At 47.0% G+C, this 21,390-nt stretch overlaps 1 protein-coding gene across 1 annotated transcript; it reads left to right on the top strand.

The window, feature by feature from the left end:
* Positions 1-2,360: 2,360 nt before the first annotated feature.
* Positions 2,361-21,319, top strand: RAD54L (RAD54-like (S. cerevisiae)). Its single transcript, XM_017824654.1, has 18 exons — positions 2,361-2,443; positions 2,568-2,657; positions 3,799-3,918; positions 4,663-4,723; positions 6,343-6,478; positions 7,264-7,333; positions 9,401-9,689; positions 10,148-10,272; positions 12,078-12,228; positions 14,106-14,232; positions 16,312-16,386; positions 16,798-16,928; positions 17,036-17,146; positions 17,290-17,413; positions 17,716-17,794; positions 17,900-18,079; positions 19,503-19,666; positions 20,862-21,319. Exons 1-18 carry the CDS (start codon positions 2,441-2,443, stop codon positions 21,061-21,063), a joined length of 2,238 nt encoding a protein of 745 aa, XP_017680143.1. The 5' UTR covers positions 2,361-2,440; the 3' UTR covers positions 21,064-21,319.
* The last annotated feature ends 71 nt before the right edge of the window (positions 21,320-21,390 follow it).

Raw genomic sequence — 21,390 nt, 5'->3', positions numbered from 1 at the left:
AGGGCTGACCTGGTCCCTGGCTGCTCCTGAAGCTTTGGGCAAGCCCTATGGTCTTCCCTTCAGGAAAAAGAAAAATGTATTTCTTTCTGCTCTAACTCTTAGCAAATTTCTTTGGGAAGAGAGGAGGTGTCTCTCATGCATGTCCACCCTGCCCCAGGCTTGTAGTGTGGTTGAGTCTTGAGCGGGCTGGCTGCACTCAGACATTGGCATCACCCCAAATTTCCCTCTGGGACTTGAGAGGAAAAGCTGTGGCAGGACACAGTCCTCAGCAGTTCTGTGTTGGGTGTAAGATGACTAAGATCTTTCGTGCTGCTCTACACAGAGCAGGAATTTTTCCTCCCCTTCCCCTCATTATTGACTCAGCCCGGCCTGGGCCAGAAAATGTGTCTGTTCCCATTGCAGGGAAAAAAAAGCACAGAGCAGAACTGCTCTCAAAGCCATGGTGAGGGAGGCTATTAATGTGAATATTATTCATGACAGGAAAAATAGCCAATTACCTTCCTATAGAACCACTCTCTGCCCAGTGAGCCAGTAATTGCAACATCTAACATTCATCACGGAGCTCTGAAAGCACTTGAGGAATAAAATGCTGGCAAATGGTTGGACTTGAAAAAGACAAGGGGGGAAAAAAGTAAAGTTAAGGTACTAGATATTCAGGGGGTGTAAAAATGGCTGCAGGGGATCTATGCCCACTTACACCTCAAGTCCTACAAACACAAGGATTTGGCTTTGTCTTATATCCACCCTATTTTATGTTTTAAAGGTGTATAACTGTATTAATGTAGATGTTTAATAAACTGAATAGTAAAACAGGATGTAACTGAGGTGGGGATACTGCTAAAGGGGCTTTCTTGATGTTTAAGAAGGTCAGCTGTGCAACTGCGGGTGACCAAAGTAAGTGTTTGCATTTAGTTTATTCCCTAGGTTTACCAGTGAAACAACCAACAAAGGGAAAATCCATCATTCCCTTTCTCCTTTGGGAAAAGGAAGGAAAAACAAAGTCCTTTCAAGAGCTGGAGGGCTTTGCATATGTTTGCTCTGCTGGACTGCACTGAAGGCCACCTTTCACTCCCTGCCTTGCCCCCAGGTGCTCCACAGACAGGGCCTGGAGATCTGCCAGATTTCCCAGGATCTATTAACACTGTCAGCTGCTGAGGCCTCCAGCAATCCATAGGCTCCAGAGGATGTGCTCCAAGGCCTTTGAGCAGCACATCTTAGTATCACAAGGTGCGTGGGAATCTCATCTTGAGGATGCCTTCACTGTCTGACAACAGAAGGGTTAACTGCATGTGTCAGAGGACATGGCTTATTTCATGGAGTTGTTTTGGGTTTTCCCTGTGTAGCCAGAAGGGTAATTTAGCTGTGTGTCTTCAAAATGCTGTAGGTTTGCACCCTGTAAAATGTCTGGCCTTTAAATTGCTTGGTGAGCGCCAGTCCTCATTTATCATGTCAGCTGAGATCCATGGAACAGCAACAGCCTTGATCTTTCCTGAGGACTAGCCTGCCCTTCTCTTCGATGCAAAACAAATCTATGCTGAAATAGCTGCTGCCCTGAGCTTGCTTTTCACCCCGAACCCCCACAAATACCCTTTAGAGTGTACCAAAGGGATTTTCTTTTTGTTCCATGAGTGCAGAAAATGATGCTGGCCCATCATCAGAGATTTTGCATCAGCCATAATGTCATAGACAATATATAATGTCAAACCTGTCAGAACAGGTAAACTTGCAAAATAACCTAAGATTGTGCCAAATTGAGATACAACTGTGAAGGGATGGCACCTCCCTCTCCTCTTTCCTCAGTGCCAAGGGTCACCTGCCTGTTCCTGTCACAACACCCAGTGCTGTAATTCCTGCTGCCAGGAATCACTGCAGCCATGGGGGTCTGCTGGGGGTCTGCCTTCGGATCCAGTGTCCAGCTTGCTTCATTTTACAGCCCAAGTCCGTCTTCACACCTTTGCGTGGAAATGGCACCCAACTCCCTGACAGTGCCTGAGCCACCATGCCTTCCTCCTCCTTTCCCTTTTCCTCCCCCCTTTCCTTTTCCCCTTTCCTTTCCCCCTTCTCCTTTTTCTTTCCTCCTTTCCCCCTTTTACTTTCCTTCCCCCCCCTTCCTTTTCCCCTTTTCTTTCCTCCTTTTCCCCTTTTCTTTCCTCCTTTCCCCCTTTTCTTTCCTCCTTTCCCCCTTTTCTTTCCTCCTTTTCCCTTTTCTTTCCTCCTTTCCCCTTTTCCTTTCCTTTCCTTTCCCCCTTTTTCTTCCCCCCTTTCACTTTCCCCCTTCCCTTCCCCGTCTCCCTGCGCAGAGCGCCGAGCGGGTCGATGCGGATCGGCGCTCGCTTAGCCACGCCTGTTGCCGTGGGGCGGGGCCGGCCCGCCGCTTTTCCCGCCATCGGCGCGGCGCGCGCGGGCCGGGACTGGGGCCGGGATCAGGATCCGTGAGGCGATGGTGGGTAAAAGGGGGGTGGTGGTGGTGTATGTGTGTGTGTGGGGGGCACCGGGCCGGGGGGGCTGCGCCGGGGTCCCCCGGCCCTTCACTCTGTGTGAACGTGTGTGTTGTGCCTCTGTCCCAGAGGAGGAGCCTGGCCCCCAGCCAGCTGGCCAAGAGGAAGGCGGGCGATGAAGAGGAGGAAGAGGAGGAGGAGGACTGGCACCCCCCGGCGGTGAGCGAGGGGCCCCGGCGGGGTTTGAGGTGTGCAGGGGGGTGTGTGTGTTTCCCCTGCCCCCGCAGCCGTGGGCAGGGGGATGCGGGGCGGCGGCGGCGCATCCAAGTCCCGCCGCGGTGCCGGATCCTCCTTCTGGGCATCAGCCCCCGCGTTTGTGCTGTTTTCGCCACCTGCGCTAAAAGTTTGTGTCTGGGCATCAGCCCCCACGTTTATGCTGTTTTCACCACCTGCGCTAAAAGTTTGTGTCTGGGCATGCGGCTGACGGAAGAGTTTCGTTGTGTACCGATGATGCTCGTGGTTATGGAAAAAGTGGTCCCCGGGAGAGCTTCCCAGTGCTTTGTGAAGGGGTGGGTAACTGGGAATAGGTCAGTGTTTTTAGACAAAACAGAAGGTTACCTCTTTTGTAACAGGACACAGGAGCATCAATTTCACCAATTATCTGTAAGACACAGTTAAGACCTCGTTTAGCCATTCATAATGACACTAGTCCCAGCTCTAATCCTAATTTACAATTATGTTCTATGTCAGACAGGTCAGAGAGTCTCACCTAGTGTTCTCTGTGTCAAATCCATTTTTCTATGCCAGCAGGTGGTTGAAACCATGCCTCAAGGTGAAGAGGCTGAAGAAGCTGACTTAACTGTGTTAAGTTCGGAAACAGATCAACGACTTGTTTATTTTCATGCCTTTCTAAGTGTTTGAAATGTAGGTTTCAGTGTGAGGCCTTTCACCTGCACAACAACAGGTGCCATGAGAGCCTCTGGGGACGTGCATGTAGTTCGTTTTCTGCTACTGACCCTTCCTTATCTTAATTCCGCTTTTTCGAGGGGATAGGACAGGACTAATCTTAGTGTGGACAAGCCTGCCCTTTTACAGGTTAGCAGGTGGTTCTTGTTTTCTTAGCTAGGAGAATATTTTAAGCTTCAGGTAGAGGTTAAACTTCAGGGCACAGTGACCTTGGTGGTGCTGCTGGCTCCGTTATTTGGCAGCGGGGGCGAGTGGTGGTTGTGTCTGCTCAGAGCTGCTCAGCTGCCTGGCTGATGGTCTGTGTGGTTTGGTGCTCACTGGGTGTGACAGCGATGCATCTTTCTGGTCTCGCCAGATGCCCCTGAGTTGTTTTGTTGCGGTTCCGTTTTTCCAGGCTCGGAAGAGGCAGAAGGCCGGCGGTGAGACGGAGAGCGGGGAGTGTTACAGGTCGCCTTTCCGAAAACCCTTGGCTGCTCTGACCAACAGACCCCACTGCCTGGACAGCGCTCAGCATGTGAGTGGGTGTTGCTGCTGGCACACCACAGCATGTGCTCATCCATCGGGGAAGTCCAAGTGCTTCCGTGGCCCCGTTTAATCGGAGGTATTATGGAAGCGACACACACACACAGAGTCTTTAGGAGAGGTCTTTTGCCAGCTCCAGCCATTTAATATTGAAGGAGGTGTGGTGGGGGAGCTTCCTGTAGTGGAAATCCTGAATGAGAGAGTTTTGTGGGGCCCAGCTGAAGGACAATGCCCAGGGACATGGGTCACTTTCCCTCCAGGTGGGTCAAGTGCTGGCTGCTTGCCTGGTTCTCCCCAGGCTTCCACTGCTGGAGACCAGATGCTGGACTGGCTGGGTGCTTGCTGATCCAGCATGGATGTTCCTGCAATGGTAACCCAGATCCTTTACAGGAAATGAGTTGCCTGACTGAATTACCAAGGCAGGGGGAAGCTATAGCTTTTAAAGAAATGAATAAAGCTGGTGGATTTAGGAAGATGGGAGTTCAATTTCATGCATTAGAAAACCCAAAGGAAAATCATTTTGAAAAGTGGAGTTGGTGGAGGGAATAGTGCTGATTTGTGACTTTCATCCTTTTGGATTTTCTTGAAAATAGTTGGAGTTGAAGCTTGAATAGATTAAATAGAGGAACTCTGAGCACTTGGCAAAATTGAGTTTTTGAAAAATGTCCTGGACTTGCCTTCTTGAGCAATCTCTGATTTCAGGCTTCTTAAATGTGTTTTCTTTCTGAATTCCTAGGAGGCTTTTATCCGCAGCATTTTGTCCAAACCCTTCAAAGTCCCCATTCCAAATTATAAAGGTAAGATGAGGAGGTTTAAGGATTGTCTGTGTTGGCTGACTCGGGTAAAACAGATGATGCTTAGGCCTGTCAAATACATCTGTGGGGATTATTATTATTTTTTGCACTGATGCATGTGTTCCAGAAATCCTGACTTAATTTTGAAAGAAAAATACTGGCATATTAGCAAAGTCTTCATATTTCTTACTAGTATTTAGTTTGGATAATCCTACATTTCAGAATTGGATTTTGTAGTCTTACTGCTATGCATTTGATGTAGTGCCAGGAGATTTTACACTGTATCACGAATACAAAAGCAAGATGAATTCCAAGCCACGAAGGTTTACCATTTAAATAATGATACTAACAGACAGAAGGCTGAGGTGAAAGAGATCGTGTGTGCCAGTTTTATTTCTGCTTGGCTTGGTGTGTTGAGCCTCAAGGTGATCTTCAAAACAAGACAGTTTTGAAGTTCAAAGCCTCAGCTGGTTTGAATCAGTGAAACACAAGATCTCAGAAACAAACGGGCCTGTTCGTGTCCCTCGTTTCCCCTTCACCCTCCAGCTGAAAAACTCGAATGCAGATCAACCAGTTTCACTCAAACCTTAGTTATAAAAATACGCCTGTAAGCAGACACTGAATATGGAATGACAAGCCCCAGAAGAGTTTGGCAGAGTTAGCTTTGTGGAAAAGCGGATTTGTCAGGAGGCAGAAACAGAGCTATAACTGAGAGCTGCTTTCTCTGGCTGTTATCTTCCTCTCTTTCTTGGGAAGTGTGGCTGTTCAGCGTGCTCTTTTCTTGGAGTGTGTGTGTGTGTGTGCTGCTGCCTCAGTTTGTGATACACTCCTGTTTTGCAAGGAACCTTAGCAAGCAGTAGACAAACAGACCCTGACTGAATCTTTTCCAAGCAAAATCAATCCTGGGAGCACAGTTGCCCGAGTTTTGGTGGGAAAGGGGATTTCTTTTTGTTCTTATGCTCTTTTTGTGTTCATCTCCGTTCCAAAACTGTGACATCAAAATACAGTACTAGGAAAAGGGACTCGAGCTTGGTTTCTGTTATTCAAAGAAATTGGTTGCAGGGTCAAACATCTCCTGTTGGTCATCAGAGAGGAAATAATGTTAGAATATTATTGTACTCTAGCAAGTAAGTAGTGGCAGTATGTGTGATGCTAACTGTGATACTGTAGAACTTCATCGCTGTTAAAGATCAATTCCTGACCTTGCATCAGAGATGCATCTCTGGCTAAGTCTGGGTTAGGTGATCCCAAAAGAGGATTTGATCCAGTATATACTGTATGTGGGAGTGTATTTATTGAGCTGCTGAGGTGCACATTCTGGAGCCCTACTTGGCTTTCAAAAAGCCAGAACAACCATCTTCGGGCAGCAGTGCCACTGCTCCATCTTTTCCTCTGTTCCTTCTGTTCTGTTCTTCCCTGCCGCAGAGCTTCCCGCTGAGCGCCCGCAGAGCGCTGCCAAACAATGGCCCTGCTTAGTTTGCTGTCTGCACCAGCTGTGCGTGCACCTCCACTCCAGCACCCAATTAATTCACTGTTCCTAAACGTAATCCAACTCCCCTGCAAGGCTCAGCTCTCTTCCAGGAAGATGTTGTTCTTTGAGTTGTGCCTTTTTTCGCTTTCAGGGCCCCTGGGCTTGCGCGCGCTGGGGATCAAACGGGCGGGAGTGAGGAGTCCTCTCCATGACCCCTTTGAGGAAGGAGCTCTGGTTCTGTACGAGCCCCCGGTGCTGAGTGCCCACGACCAGCTGAAAATAGACAAGTGAGTCATCACCTGGCAGAAATGCTGCAGCTCTGACCTCCTGCTAGGTGTAGGTTTATGTGCTTTTCTCCCATACGTGCTTGAGCTGGGGTCTGAACATCAAGGGAAGTTTGTTTCCAAGTGTTCTGCCTCTGAATTGGTTCAGGCATGGTAACAATCAAAGAAAGAATGTACCCATGCAGGATTGTTTGTGTTCTTCCATAGACTGTTTCATCTCCCACGCATCAAAAATTTAAATCTGTTGCAGGGAATGAGCCTGCACGCATGGAGAAGCTGTTTAGAAAATCCTATGGCTTAGCTGTCAGTCAGGAAACATCAGCATCTAAGGACAAGCAGAGGGAGATGACTGACACTCAGTGTTAGGCTGCCTAATGGTTTTAATTTTGAAGTAGTTTCTTTTAAGCCGCTGTTATAACTTAAAAGGGCTGTCAGCTAGATCTTCATGGGCAGAGGAGGGGGTTTCTCTCTCCGGGAATACAATTACAATATTGTTATTGAAACAAGAAAAACAATAATGACTTTTAAACTGTGTCTCTGAAAAACATTCTGCCCTTGTTTTAACCACAGCCCACCTACATGGTTTCACTGATGGTTTGGACTGTGGATCAGGCCTCTGTGACTTCGTTCTCAGAACTGAATTAATCCATTTTTCACTTTCTTCTTGGCAGTTACTTCCCCTGTACCAGAGGGAAGTCCTCAGGATAACAGTGAGATTTAACAAAACTTAAACATATGCTGTGCTGGGTTCATTAATCACAATCTTCTTCCTCGACTGCCTCCTGCAGGGACAAAGCACCTGTCCATGTTGTGGTGGATCCTGTCCTCAGCCGTGTTTTACGACCCCATCAGAGAGAAGTAAGTTTTCCATCGGGACCTGAGGGTGTGGTGGAAGGGCTTGGTGCATTTCAAAAAGCTGCAGTTCCTCTGCTGGAATTGTTACAGGTCTGCATAGACCTCACAGACTGACAGTCTGTGACAGTCTAAAGGACTGTCTGTTGCAAATGTGAACTGAACATGGTTTTAACCATCCTCTTAGATGCCTGAATGCTGCCAATATTCTTTGTCCCTTTTTTAAGCAAAGAGTCGGGGCTGAAAGTCCTGCCTTTACTTAACTTGATGTCTGGAGATGGAGATCTGCTGATTGGATATAGTTGCAATAAACTCTGTTGCAACCCAGTCTTGAGTCAAGCAAGGCAGACTGTCCACCACTGTTTTACTGGTCAGCAGAATTGATTGGATCTGCACTTCCTGAGCCAGGAAACACTGAAGTTCCTCTTTCTGGTACCATGTTACCCAACAAAGTGTGGAGTAGGTTCCTACTTCAGTATGCTTTATTTGGAGGCTGCCCTTTGTAGGTGTGAGCTGTCTCTGACCTACACATGACAGTGGACAGTGCCAAAAAATATGTTGTAAATATGTGCAACATCACAGTATGGCAGCAGTGGGTACAAACCTCCAAATACCTACTGCAGGTATCTGGACAGTTAGAAGTTCATCCCAGATGCAGTATATTATCATTTGAGCCTGGAGGCAGCACAGATGGAAGCTGTGATTGCTGATCTTGCAGGCTAAGCAGGTCAAGCTGGATGTGTCCCTGCCTGGCAGATCTTCACATGGCTCTGAGGGTGCTGTAGGCTGCTCATAGCTTGTACTTTTATCTCAGAGCTGGTCCTGAACCTGTGACCCGGTGTAGTGCTCGTCCCTGGCTACATGGCTGGAGGCACTCTGGTTTTGTGTGAGCTACTTCCTGCTGGTGCTTTTGTCAAGTACTCGAAGTTATGTTGGTGTCTCTGCTGGTTTTTGGCAGGTAGATATTTCTGATACAACACTTTCTGTTCTAGTCTGACGAGTAAGTCTCTTCCTGCTAAGATTCCTGTGCTGTTTTATGCAGGTGATTCTCCTAGAGAGTTGTACAGCTCTGCTCCAGCTTTGTTGTGACTTTTGCCCGGGTGCTGGATCCGCAGCCAAATGCAGGCTTGTGGATAGTAATATAAGTCATAATTGTTCAACTGGCTTAAATACATTCCATTAGCCTGTTGCTAAGGGCCTAAGAAAGAAAGGACTTGAGAATGTAAGTGAAGGTGCTCCATCTTCCAGTCCTTAATAGTGGAGTACAGAGGGGTGAATCTGTGCAGGTGTGTTTAGGTTGTATTCCTTGCTCCCTGCTCTGTTGACACAATGCAGGGAGCTTGTACTTTCCCAGCACAATGCCCTGGTTTTCTCTGACTCTCTTATCATCACATGGTAGAGGAACATTTTGCAGAATGTTTCTTTTTTTCCCCCCCCCTTTTATCTGTCTCAGTGATGTGTCAGAGCCTAATGCAGGGCTGAGCTCTTCTCCCACCATGTGACGTGGGTTATAACCTCAGCCCTGTGCCTTCTCTAAAGCTAAATCTGCTTTGGACCTTGAGCCCCCAGGTGAGTCATTGTGCTTCTAGGCAGAAGTGATGAAGGCTGCTAAGAGTATTCTGGGAATTAATCGGGCAGCAGAAACAATTCTGCTCGCTCTATAATTCTGTGCTTTTAAAATTACCTAATTGGGTGTCGTTAAGATGATTAACCTCTTTGAAGTGATCAATGCATGTTAATTTATGGCCTGGGCCTGCCTAATGCAGTCAAGGGTAGAAATTTCTGGGAATTCATGTCAGGAAACTGGTTATAACTGTACAATTAAAATGTAGTATGATTTCCTGTGTGTTATGAGGTACATGTTGGCACGAGCAATGTCGTTCCAAACCAGATGTGGCTGCATTTTAGTTGTGTCTCGGGTGATTTCCCTCCGTCTCATTAGAACACTGCATGTCCCCAGGGATGTGTGTGTGCGCTGGTTGTTGCAGTATCACTCCTGTGCATTGTGGTAATGAAGTTGTCGTTCTGCTGCTGATGTCCCCATCCTGCTCTGAGAGAACAATTTTTTGGCAGGGAGTGAAATTCCTGTGGGACTGTGTGACGAGCCGGCGGATCCCCGGGAGTCATGGCTGTATCATGGCAGACGAAATGGGGCTGGGCAAAACTCTGCAGTGCATCACACTCATGTGGACGCTCCTCCGGCAGAGCCCGGACTGCAAACCTGAAATCGAGAAAGCCGTGGTGGTGTCTCCCTCCAGCCTGGTGAGAAACTGGTACAACGAGGTGGAGAAATGGCTGGGGGGAAGGATCCAGCCACTGGCCATTGATGGAGGCTCCAAAGAAGAGATTGACCGTAAACTAGGTACAGAAATGTTTGCAAACTGTGCATTTGACTTGTTTAGGTCAAAATCTTGCATTGGGAGAAGCCCATGGCAGCTGATGGGAACATCTCTGAGCTGTCACTAGAGCTCTGGAGATTGATTAAAGTCTTTCCACTGACATGTTTAGATCAGACCCTTGCATGTTTAGTAATAGTTGATATTTTGGAATAATCCAGATCCAGTTGTGTAAAGTTAGGGCAGTCCCAGTGCCTCTTACTTTGCTCCAGCCACAAGGCAGGAAAGGAGGTGGGAGGGTAATGGAAATGGGGACAGTGTGGGGAAAGGAGCGTGGATATACATGTGTGGAAGGGATGCTGCAGAGCAGTTGAAACAGGCAGGTTTTCCAAGATTTTTAAGGCAAAAGTTTTGGCTATTTGACTCATTTTCTATTACTTTTCATCATCCTTCTTTTTTTTCCTTCCCCCTTTTCCATCTGCAGTTGGCTTTATGAACCAGCGTGGCCTGCGAGTGCCTTCACCCATCCTGATCATCTCCTATGAAACCTTCCGACTCCACGCCGAGGTGTTGCAGAAGGGCAGTGTTGGGCTGGTCATATGTGATGAGGTACTGGGGCATCTTTAAGGAGAATCCATTCCTGGTATTTTCTCAAGATCTGGGTGAAACCTGATCTGCTTTCTTGAAAGGGAAGTGTACAGTGGGAAACAAGGCTTAGCTGTGGACAGCACCCATTCTGGTGTTTGAGAGGCTCTGAGTAACCAGATCAACCTGACTCTGTGAGCCTGAACGAGAGAGGGTGTCTCTGTGAGCCAAGATATGAGGAAAATCCAGTTGGTGGTAACTGTGGCTGCTTTGTAGGTCCCTCTGGGACCTCTGGGACCTGCTAGGGCCCTCTCAGCGTGAAATGCATAGCAGAAAGGAGGTCCACTGCCTGCCTGACTGTGTTGGGATCATAGAGATCCTGACCCTGGCTCATTGATCTGGCTTTCATTTGGTTTTGTCTGTACTCAAGTGAGAAATACTTTCTGTTTGGCCTGGCCTCATGTTCTGCCCAGTAATTTTTAACTTGGCTCTATTTGGAGCAAGGAGTTGGACTGGAGACCCCTAAGGTCTCTCCCAGCCTAAATAACTCTGGGATTTGTTTCTTGTGTGTAGTGTTGGCTGCTGTCAGCCATCTTATCTGGCCATCTTATTCTGTGCCTGTGGGGGAAGTTTGAAGAGCACCCCCATGGCAGGACCCTCTTTCCCCTCTCTGTTGTCTCATGCTTGGGGCAGAGGTACGAGAGCTAGGTAAGGAGTCACTTCATGCTGTTTGTTCAAGAGGAAACAGAGCTGGCATGACTCCCAGCTCACCAACTGCTGGATCAAGCTTTGCCAAGCCCGTGTTGTCAAGCTCTGCTTTCACTTGGCTGAAATCGAGTTGTTTTTTCGTTTATAGTTCCCTGTTTATAGGTAGTGAGAGCCAGAGATGCTTTGAAGGACAAAATAAAACAAATGTCCTCTGCCTCCTTGAAATGGTCCATCTGGGGCCTCGGTGGCTGTTGAGGTGTCCACAACTGCCTCATAGAGGGGATTTGTTAAATAGTGGTGCCACCCAGTGGTGTGGCTTTGTACTTGCTAGAACAGTGCTGAGAGGAGCTTATAAAGAACAAACGTCCTCATGAGTGTACTTCCCATACACCTTTTATCTGCTCAGTCCGTGACTGCCTGTACTTCTCAGTGCCCCTGGGATGGGGCCAGCAGATAGGGAGGCTGGGAATGCATGTCCTTGGCCTTGTGTCTTCTGTATGCTTTCAATAAATACTCATCTCTGATGTGGTTTGGCACTTGTAAAGAGCATCTTATCACTTGTGCTTTGTCCTACGTAGCGCTCAGATGCTAATAAAGTTGCTTTTATCAGGCATGAGAAATGGGGCCTGTATTCAGATTACCCTGTGAGAGATGCAGAACCTCTTTTTATTAGTGTGCAAAGGTCTGGCAATCCTGGACCTTTGCTTGTGGACTGAATTGCTTGTGATCTTGATTTTTGGGTGAAGCAGTTTTACTGGTCCAGAGTTCAGTGCCTGGTATAGGTAGCAGAAAACATCCCTGTCCTTGAACAGAAAACAGTTCTTATACCATATGGTGCTTGTTCTTTTCATGGTAGGCCTTCTTGCCTGCATGTGACTCATATTCCTGGTCTGGGAAGCTTGTAATGTCATGTTTCCTCACATAATGGCTTCAGGTTTTCCACCAGATTCTTGCCTTTGAAAGAAGTCTGTTGCAACACTTACTCCACTACCGGGAATAGGAAAAATGATGAGATGCCTTGTGGGAGATACAACATATCAGTGTTGACAAGGCTCTCCAAGCTGCTTCCCAACGGGGCCGCTGGATTTATCGGCTTAATTCCTTTTTTCTGTTTTTTAAAGGGCCATAGACTGAAGAACTCTGAAAACCAAACTTACCAAGCTCTCAACAGCTTAAACACACCTCGACGAGTCCTGATCTCGGGCACCCCCATTCAGAACGACCTGCTTGAGTATTTCAGCCTGGTGCACTTCGTCAATTCGGGCATCCTTGGTAAGAGGTGAATGTGTGAGAGATGCGAGGGAGGGGGAGTTGCTGGCCAGCAACAACTGAGACGTTAGTGGGAGGAAAGACCATGGCAGAGGGCTTGGAACTATAGATGATCTCTAAGGTCCCTTCCAACCCAAACCGTTCTGCGATTCAACGAGACTTATTCTCAGTTTGTATCCAGAAAGTCTAGATCAAGGTCCTCTGTTCTAGAGGCTGTATATCACCAGAGCTCTGTTTCAAGAAGGTTGTAATTTAAAGCACACCAGTGTAACAGGTACTTTGGAAGGGAAATCAATTAAGGTGAAATGAATATATGAGTCCTACGTGGCTGATCTTGAGTAGCTATAATGGTCAGCTAAAATGTCCACATAGGCCAGGAGTTTCTCTGACAGTAAGACCTTGGAGATACCACAGGAATTGCTGGGCAGGAAGGTCCAGCCCATAATGGTACTTGCCACAACACTCCCAGGTTATAGCGAATTCAGAAACCTAAGCCAGGAGTGATGTCTTTGTAGGAGAGAGGCTCCATGGTGAGGAGGGTTTGATGTGACATTGTGTCTGCGTTGAGTATAGAGACAGCCTGGGAGACAGCTTTTCCCTGCTCTCATCCCCATCAGGGGGATGAAGTGATTGGTGCAAGGTGGAATAATGTATCTTGTGGAAGAGTTAGGCAACAAAGCCCAAATTTCTGGCAGTCTGCCATCCCATTTTCAGATACTCTCAGAGAAAGCTGAGGGTGATGTCTAGCAGTTGGAGTTAAGACTGCTCTTGTTTTTTAAGGCAAGGGAGGCCTATGAATATGGGGCTAACTTCATCTGAGATAGAAAAGAGTCTGGAGGAGAGATACTGATTAGTGTGAGTTTTCAGGGTCAAACACCTTCTACAACTGCTGGTAGCAGACTGAAATCTTCTGTCTCTGGCTTCTGTGCTCTGCTTATGTCTGCAAGCTCTTTGTTTCAGAAGCAAAGTAGTTTTTGCATCCTCTCCTGTATCACTGGGAGCAGGTCTACTTTTCAGTGTGGAATAGCTTGTCTTTGTCAAGAGGTCATTTTCTTTCTGCCAAGGAATTAAAATAAACAAATGTGTAAATCATTTATTTGTTGCTATAACTCCTCACACATGAGTTATAGCACACATTTGTTGCTATAACTCCTCACACACAACATGTGTGTTATAGCAACACACATGTTGCTATAACTCCTCATACATTGGGGCTGTATCTTTTTCTGTTCAGCTGTTCTGCCCCCAGGAGTTCTCAAGGAAAGGATGGAATGGGTGGTAGGTGTTCTACATCTGCTTGTTCCATGTGCTTCAATTTTGGGTAGTTATTACAGGGAGCTGATGTGGTTTCACCCACCTCCCCCTTGACCTGTACTCTGGGCAAGATTAGTCTCCCTGTACTTCCAGTTCCTTCTTCCTGAGATGAGGTTCATAGTGGAACTACTGCAGCAAAGCTGCATGCATGCAGTAGTCATTTTTCCCACTTTCAGCCTGTGACCAGTAATAAGCAACTGATTACAGATAATTTTGGAGTAGGCACACATAATGCCTGTGCTGTTTGTTTGCAAGGACAAAATCTGGGAGTAAAAGTACAGCTGGAATGTGAACAAAAACAGTATGTGCCTGATGGTTTAAATGAAATTGTGTGACCTTTGGCTGTGCATTGTTGTTGGAGTACAAAATGATTTTCTGTTGTACTCATTTGCCTGCCTTGTTTGAATCTTTTTTCCTGGCTAGAAAAAAAACAAGTCATATGGATGGGATGAGGGTTTGTTTTATCTGCTGGGCTCCGTGCTTGGGGTGTGATAACTGGTGCTGTGGGATACTGATCAGAGGTTATTTGGTAGTAGTTCTCACCTTCTCACTTCTGTTTTGTACAGGGACTGCACAGGAATTTAAAAGACATTTTGAAATGCCCATCTTGAAAGGCAGAGATGCGGATGCAAGTGAAGCTGAGAGACACAAGGGAGAAGAGAGGCTTAAAGAGCTGATCAGTATTGTGAACAGGTGAACTTCATCCCTCTTCTCTTTGCAGAGCTTTTGCATAAGCCCTTTGCATAAGCTCTGCTATCTTTCCAAATTACAGTTGTAGCTGCAATGAATTCTCTTGCCATTTCTGTCTATTCAGCAAGTGATTGTGCAAGTATTTATTGCATAAGAGATTTATATAGCATGTAGCTTTAGTCTGGAAAACAGTACTGGCATGGTACAGTCAGCTGCAGTCACCCCCAAGCAGTACCCTGAGGTACTGAATCGTTATTTGACTCTTATGTTTCTGTTTTCTCCTGGGATCTGAATAATAAGCCAGCATCCTTTTATTTGTGTTAAGATAACTGCAAGTGTAGGCTGGGTTAGACTTGAGATCCATCCAGCCCAGATGTTGAGTAGCAGGTGGAGTATAAGGAATGTTACTCAGTTGTGCTGTTGATTGCCCAAGACCCGAAAGGGTCCAGCTCACTCTTTCATAGTTGTGTTGGCTCTCTTGGGCTAAGAGGACAGACTACTGTTGTTAGAGATGAGACTTCTGTTCCCCAAGAAGCACCTCTGTGATGTAAAATGCTGTCTTACTTACCTTTGGTTGATTTTTTTCATATTTGTTTAAACCTGTTTTCATGAATACAACCAGTTTATTCACATCTGCTGGCAGTTACTTGGCTTTAAGAGCTTTTTATAGAAAAGGCTCTTGAATTCTCAGCATTGCTGATGTCTTAATTTTTTTTAAATTTTTTTTTTGTTTGTTTCTTTTGTTTTGTTTTTAAACCAATCCTTTGCAACCATCACAAATACAATAGTGCATAGTCATGATAAATTGAATTTCACACTAAGTGCAGTCTCTGTAGAGACAGTCCTGACCTTGACTCAGATCAACTGCAGAAGTGTAAGAAAAAGGAAACGTTGGGAGGAGAAGAGCTTTTATTCCTTAGGTGCATTAATTTCTCTTTATAGCTGATGGAAAAGGGGTGTAAAAGTGTGTTCAGGAATGCTTGTGGCTGGCTCTGTTGAGGTCTGTGTCCCTTCCTTTATTGTGCAACAGTCATAGTACACAAATAGGGAAGATGGAGCACACAAGGAGTAACAGATGAATCTGATAGGTTTGGTAGGAGTTGCAAATGGGATGGTGATGTAAAACCATGTGGAATAACAGGTGTAAGGCTGGAAGGGCCCCAGAGAAGGCATCTAATCCGTTTTGCTGTCCTAAAGTAGAAGATGTTAGGCCTAAACCATTTCTTAACCCCCACCCAGCACTGAAGACCTTGCAATTCCCTAGGACACCTTTTCCAGGGCATCACTGTCTTTGCAGTTAGAAAATGCTCTTAATGTGTAACATAAATCTCCCCTACTGCAGTTTAAGCCTATTATTTTTCATCCTACTGCTTATGGGTTTGGAGATCAGATTATTCCTTTATTTACCAGCCTTTGACAGATTTTGGAGCTGTCATACATCCTTGCTTTCTTCTGTAGGTTTTGTAACATATTTTTGATGTTTCCTGGCAGAACTGGGTTTCTGCACCTCTTATTCTAGTTGCTCAGTTCAGCACTTTTTCTAATTCATCCCATCTTTTCTTAAGTGTGGTAGAACTGCTCCATGGGGCGTTTCCAGAGCCCCAAAGGATTTTGCCCTTTGCTGAAACCTTGGGCCATCTTGGCTGAGGATGGCTACTAAGTGGGGAGCTGCCTGCTTGTAATTTGGATTATGCCCACGGTGTGTGATGGTTAATTCCTGTCCTCATTTGCTGTCCATCCTACTGGTCTTTGTAGCTCAAACTGTGAGTGCTGTTGGTGTTTTGAGAAAGAACAGAGTTTCTCTTGTAAGTGACTGAGCTCTGTTAGATGGAATCAAGCATGAGCCCTCCAAATTTCATGAACCACGTTTGGAAGTCTGTCAAAGACAGTGGGTTATCCTGAGCTCTGTAACATGGCTTCGTGTGGATGGTGGGTGTCTGGCCTTTTCCATGTGTTAGACTGTCACAGGCTTTTGGAGATAAGATGTCAAAGGAACTGTGTTTTGACCACATGAGGAAAACTAGTGATAAAACAGGGGTTTGATGTCATCCAAGCATCTGATCTTAATTTCTCTCCCTGCAGATGTTTAATTCGAAGAACTTCAGACATCCTGTCCAAATACCTGCCAGTGAAGATTGAGCAGGTGGTCTGCTGCAGGTACCAAAAAAGCATGTACTGTGCCTGGGAAATGGAATGAGCAACAGGAAGGACTAAAATGTTGCAAAGAGCCCTTCAGTTCTTGTGGCTGCTTCCCTCTAGGAATGAAGTTGTAGCCATTGGCAATATGTTGCTTTTCCTCCTGAAGCCAGGATGGGCAACCCACAACTGGTGGTTCTGGTGTTCTGGTGGTGTGCAGCAGAGCCCTGGGCCATGCAGAGCATCTGTAGGCTTCTCTTCCAGCTCTGGGCTGGGATAGCAATGCTCTACCAGCAGCTTTGGGGGTTGTTCTAGTCTGTCCATACTGTAGCTAAAAAAAATTAAGCTGAAAGGAACACACTGTGCAGGTGGAGCAGGATGGGCTTTGGTTTGGGTGCAAGCTGAGACTGCAGAGCTCTTGTTCTGTTTCAGACTGACACCTCTGCAGGCTGAGCTGTACAAGAACTTCCTGAAGCAAGCCAAGCCAGTGGAGGAGCTGAAGGAGGGCAAAATCAGTGTGTCATCTCTCTCTTCCATCACTTCCTTGAAGAAGCTCTGTAATCGTGAGTTGTTCCAGTCATGTAGTGGCTTCGGGTTTTGCACTGTTGGTGGGGTTTTTTGGGGTCTCCCTTGTGCACTCCACATTTTCTGAGCTCTGTTTATTCTCCAGACCCTGCTCTTATCCATGATAAGTGTGTGGAAGAGGAAGAAGGATTTATGGGAGCCCTGGACTTGTTCCCTGCTGGCTACAGCACCAAATCTGTGGAGCCCCAGCTTTCAGGTACTGTGGAACTCAACAGTACAGATGTGCTGACTAGCACAGGCAGCCATGAGACTGTATTTAGCATCTTATCAAGTGCCCTTCCAAGGTCTGGAATTTGGGAGCTTCTGCTCTAGCTTTTTCTTTCTTTCATTTTTATCCAGGAAAGATGCTGGTTCTGGATTACATCCTTGCTGTCACCAAAAGCACCAGTAGTGACAAGGTGGTTTTAGTGTCTAACTACACTCAGACACTGGATCTATTTGAAAAGCTCTGCAGGAGCAGAAGGTTTGTCTTTGGGCTTTGCTTCTTTAATCCTGTGAGACTGTACTTGCAGCCTACACTGTAAAAGAACTGTCTATTTCTACACTTTCTATCAGCAGGAACTCATGATCTCTTTTACCTCAAGTGTTCCTGAATTGGAACTACTGTGGCTTGAGCTTTGTCTGCTGGGGTCACTTAGCGGAAAATCTCTGGCCCTCTGCAAAAGTTCCTAAAGCCCATTACGAGCTGGTTTTGACAGATTTTTCTCTTATAAGTAGGATGCTCTAAAGATGGCAGCAGTCTGATTGTAGTAAATGCTGTTCTAGGTATTTATATGTCCGGCTGGACGGCACCATGTCCATTAAAAAGAGAGCAAAGATTGTGGAGCGATTCAACAGCCCCTCGGTGAGTGGAACCCGCCAGATGCGAGCAGGTCTCCTGCCAGTTCTGAGGGCTGCGAGTAAAAGTGTGGCTGCCTCTGTGGTCTAATCCAAGCCTGCCTTTTTCCAGAGCCCCGAGTTCATCTTCATGTTAAGCAGCAAAGCAGGTGGCTGTGGTTTGAACCTGATTGGGGCCAACAGGCTGGTGATGTTCGACCCCGACTGGAATCCGGCCAACGATGAGCAGGCCATGGCTCGCGTGTGGCGGGACGGCCAGAAGAAGATGTGCTACATCTACCGACTGCTTTCGGTGAGTCAGACTCCTCTCACCTCCCCAGCGTGGAGCTCTGGGTGCCAGCCCAGACTGGGTGCCAGCCCAGACTGCAGCTGCTGTGATTTGGGCCAGGAGGGAAAGAACTCCTTTTTGTGTCGGTGACCAGAATTGATTGGAACTTAATTGCTTCCTACCCTTAGATGTGTTGCCATGGAAAACCATGAAGGCTCTAGCTTGGAGGGTCATTACTGCAGCCCCTGGTTTCTAACAGTGTCTGGCTTCTGGGAAATAGAAACAACTGTGGCTTTGCAGATAAGAGATGCTCCTTTGAAGTCGTTTAGGCATCTGACTTCTTTAATTTCGTGGGATGTCTGATGCCAAAGTTGCTGTTTTTCGGGCTGCAGCCTGTTTTAGTTGGGTGTACGTGTGCTTAAGAAACAGCAGGTGCATTCCTGGAATTACAGCAGCATTTGGGATGGGGCTGCCAGTTAGCAGGTGGGGTAACTGCTCTGTAGTGGAAAACCATGAAGGAGACTAGTCTTTTCAGGCTACTGTAACACTTTGTCCAGCAATGCCAGTAGTGATTACTGCTCAGAAATGTCCCTTCTCTGCCCCTGTTCACATTCACCTCCCATTAGTTCAGACTGTGGTTTCTTCTTTTTTATTTTTTTTATAGTGTGTATTTTGAGGTTGTTTTGGGGGTTTTGGGGTTTTTCTTGAGTGTAAGCTTGGGTTCCTTGACCAATTATTATTTTTACTTTAACAAAACGGACATTCTTTGCCCATCTCTTCCTGATGGAGTTACGCTGCTTCTCTGGCCTGGCTGCACTTGGAAGCACTGCTTGTAGAATTAGGAAACCAGTCTGCAAATCATGACTAATCACCCCTCTCCTTGGTATTATGTTTGTTTGCAAAACAGACATTTTGCTCTTAGATTTTTGCCTTCAGAATGTAGCACACTGGGCTTTCTGCACATCTGTTTTACAAGCAGTCATCTCCCTCCAGACAGGGTGTGATTGATCTGTGTGTGGGTGAGCCAGCAAATATTTCTGATGCTTGTGTCACCCAGGGCTAGCCCTTGTTGCTGTGTTTTGGCAAGGTTGTGTTTGGGATTTTTTGTCAGGGAGCAGCTGTAGCTGCTCAGCTCTTTTCCCTTCTTTCCTGTCAGCACAACCTGGTGCACTTCTGAGCTTTAGCTACGAGTGGCAGCTCCACCTCTTCCTCATCCATATGTCCACTGGATCCACTCCTGTAGCCACAGTGAAAGACAAGCAGAGTGGGGTTGGATCAGGAACCAAACAGACATGGTTGGAGTGCAGCACAGTAAAACTTGCCTGTCATCTGTACTGGCTTGGCAAGGCCCTGAGGGTTCCTGACAGCTTAGTGCTGTTTGATCTGTGACACTTCCTATAACACTGGTGTCCCAGTTGTGCTTCATCTCTGACTCTCTCCCGTGTAGACAGGGACCATAGAGGAGAAGATATTCCAACGCCAGACCCACAAGAAGGCCCTCAGCAGCTGTGTGGTGGATGAAGAGCAGGATGTAGAAAGGCACTTCTCCCTTGGGGAGCTGAAGGAGCTCTTCACACTGAATGAGACCACCACCAGTGACACCCATGACAAGTGAGTAGTCTGAATGATGAGTCGCTGAGACAGCAAAAGAACCACTCCACAGTTTGGTCTTGTGATTCAGGGATTCCTCAGGCATTCCTCAGGCTGCAGGAGGAAACTCAGAGGGGGGGCCCAAGCGTCTCTGCTTCTGAAGCTGTTAACTGTCTGGGGATGAGCACTTCCTTGCTGTCCTCCCTTTTTGTTGTCTTAGAAAAGCTGTGCTGGCTGGACAAGTGAGCAAACTATCTTGTTGCTGCCTGTGGTTGGAAACTGTAAAATACTGCAGTTAGTGAAAAGAGAGAAATGGATCAGAGCTGCTCAGATTGGTGGAGCCCAACCTGGTCCTTCCTTGTCGCTCTCTTCCTGTTGGTCTGTGATTTCTGAATGCTGAACTGCTTCCCACTGCTAGGGCTTCTCTATCTGCTAAGAATTCATGAAGCCAACCCAAGTGCTCTTCCAGGGACTAAAACAATCCTCCATTGTCTGCCCTTCTCCCCCACTCCTGAGACCTGTGATATTGTAGCCACCAGAAAGAGAACAGGGAGTGCAGGAAAAATGCTTCACTGTGAAGGTTAAGATTCTTAGTTCAGCCAAGAAATGAAGAGGATTAGTTTTAAGGTGACTCAAAGCTTAGCTCAGTGTAGGTATCCAGTCTGCATGGCAACAGCCCTTGCTGGCAGGGCTGCTGCTGCTCTTTGTCTCCTTATGTGACAGCTCAGTAGGGCATCTCCAAAACAGCCCAAGCACAACCAGGTGGCTGTAGTGGGAGCCAGGATGGAGCATTTTGGAGTATAGTGTGCTCTTTTGAATTCAGGAATCCTGATGCAATACTAAGAAGGAGTTAGCAGCAGTCACTCCAGAGCTGCTCAAAGCAATGTCCCACACCTTTCAGGGGAAACTCCACTTCAACTTCCTTTCGGTCCTGCTGGACTATTCCCACGTGGTTAAATGTGGAGAGGGAGTGCCATTAGAAACAAAACCTCTGGGTTTCCAGAATGTGTGAGTCACTCTGTATTTGTCAAGTTCACCAGAAGGTAATTGTGTGTTTAAATGAAACACGGTAGTAATTCAGAAACTGGAAATCCAGTTGTTGGTGTTACAGGTGGAGGGGAGTTAATCCAAATGTTCCGGGGCTGCATTTTTAAACAACCCATACACTGAAGCAGCAGAGGAGCCTTGCACTGATCTTGCACCGACTGTGTTCCAGGATCAAGTGCCGCCGCTGTGTGAACGGGCACCAGGTACGGCCCCCTCCCGAAGGCTCCGACTGCACCTCGGACCTGTCCCAGTGGCACCACTGTGCGGATAAGCGGGGGCTGCAGGACTCCGTGCTGAAGGCTGCCTGGGACGCCGCCGTCACCTTCACTTTCCATCATCACTCCCATGAGGAGCAGCGAGGGATTCCCTAACAGGTTACTGTCCCCTGTGGGGGCAAGTTTAATCCCTTTCAAGGAAAGGGGCAGTGGGTAGCTGTGCCTGCTGGACTGTTGTGTGGCTGTGGAATAGCAGAACAGCGTGGCTTTGAGCGGCTGGAAGGGCCCTTGGCAGTGTTCAGTTTACTGCAACAGCAAGGAGTCCGTGGCTTTTTCTCTGCTGTTGTATTGTGTGCCTGAAAAACATCCCCTTGGGAACTGGGAATAACAGGACCTTGCATGCTTGATCTGACTTAGCACTGGTTCTCCTGCTGTTGGTGTCTGTGCCTTCGACTCAGCCAGGTGTAAGTTAGGCCTGGAGTT

The sequence above is a fragment of the Lepidothrix coronata genome, unplaced genomic scaffold (genome assembly GCF_001604755.1).
Source record: "Lepidothrix coronata isolate B3197 unplaced genomic scaffold, Lepidothrix_coronata-1.0 Scaffold112, whole genome shotgun sequence".
NCBI lineage: Eukaryota > Metazoa > Chordata > Aves > Passeriformes > Pipridae > Lepidothrix > Lepidothrix coronata.
The sequence above is the reverse complement of the archived record's forward strand: the minus strand, read 5'-3'. Positions and strand labels throughout refer to the sequence as shown.

What these genes read in the sequence shown, in the direction of transcription:
- RAD54L (XM_017824654.1), top strand. An exon ending in GCCTGGACAGCGCTCAGCAT is followed by an intron (nt 3,919 to 4,662) that starts GTGAGTGGGTGT and finishes CTGAATTCCTAG; the next exon opens with GAGGCTTTTATCCGCAGCAT. An exon ending in AGCGATTCAACAGCCCCTCG is followed by an intron (nt 17,795 to 17,899) that starts GTGAGTGGAACC and finishes GCCTTTTTCCAG; the next exon opens with AGCCCCGAGTTCATCTTCAT.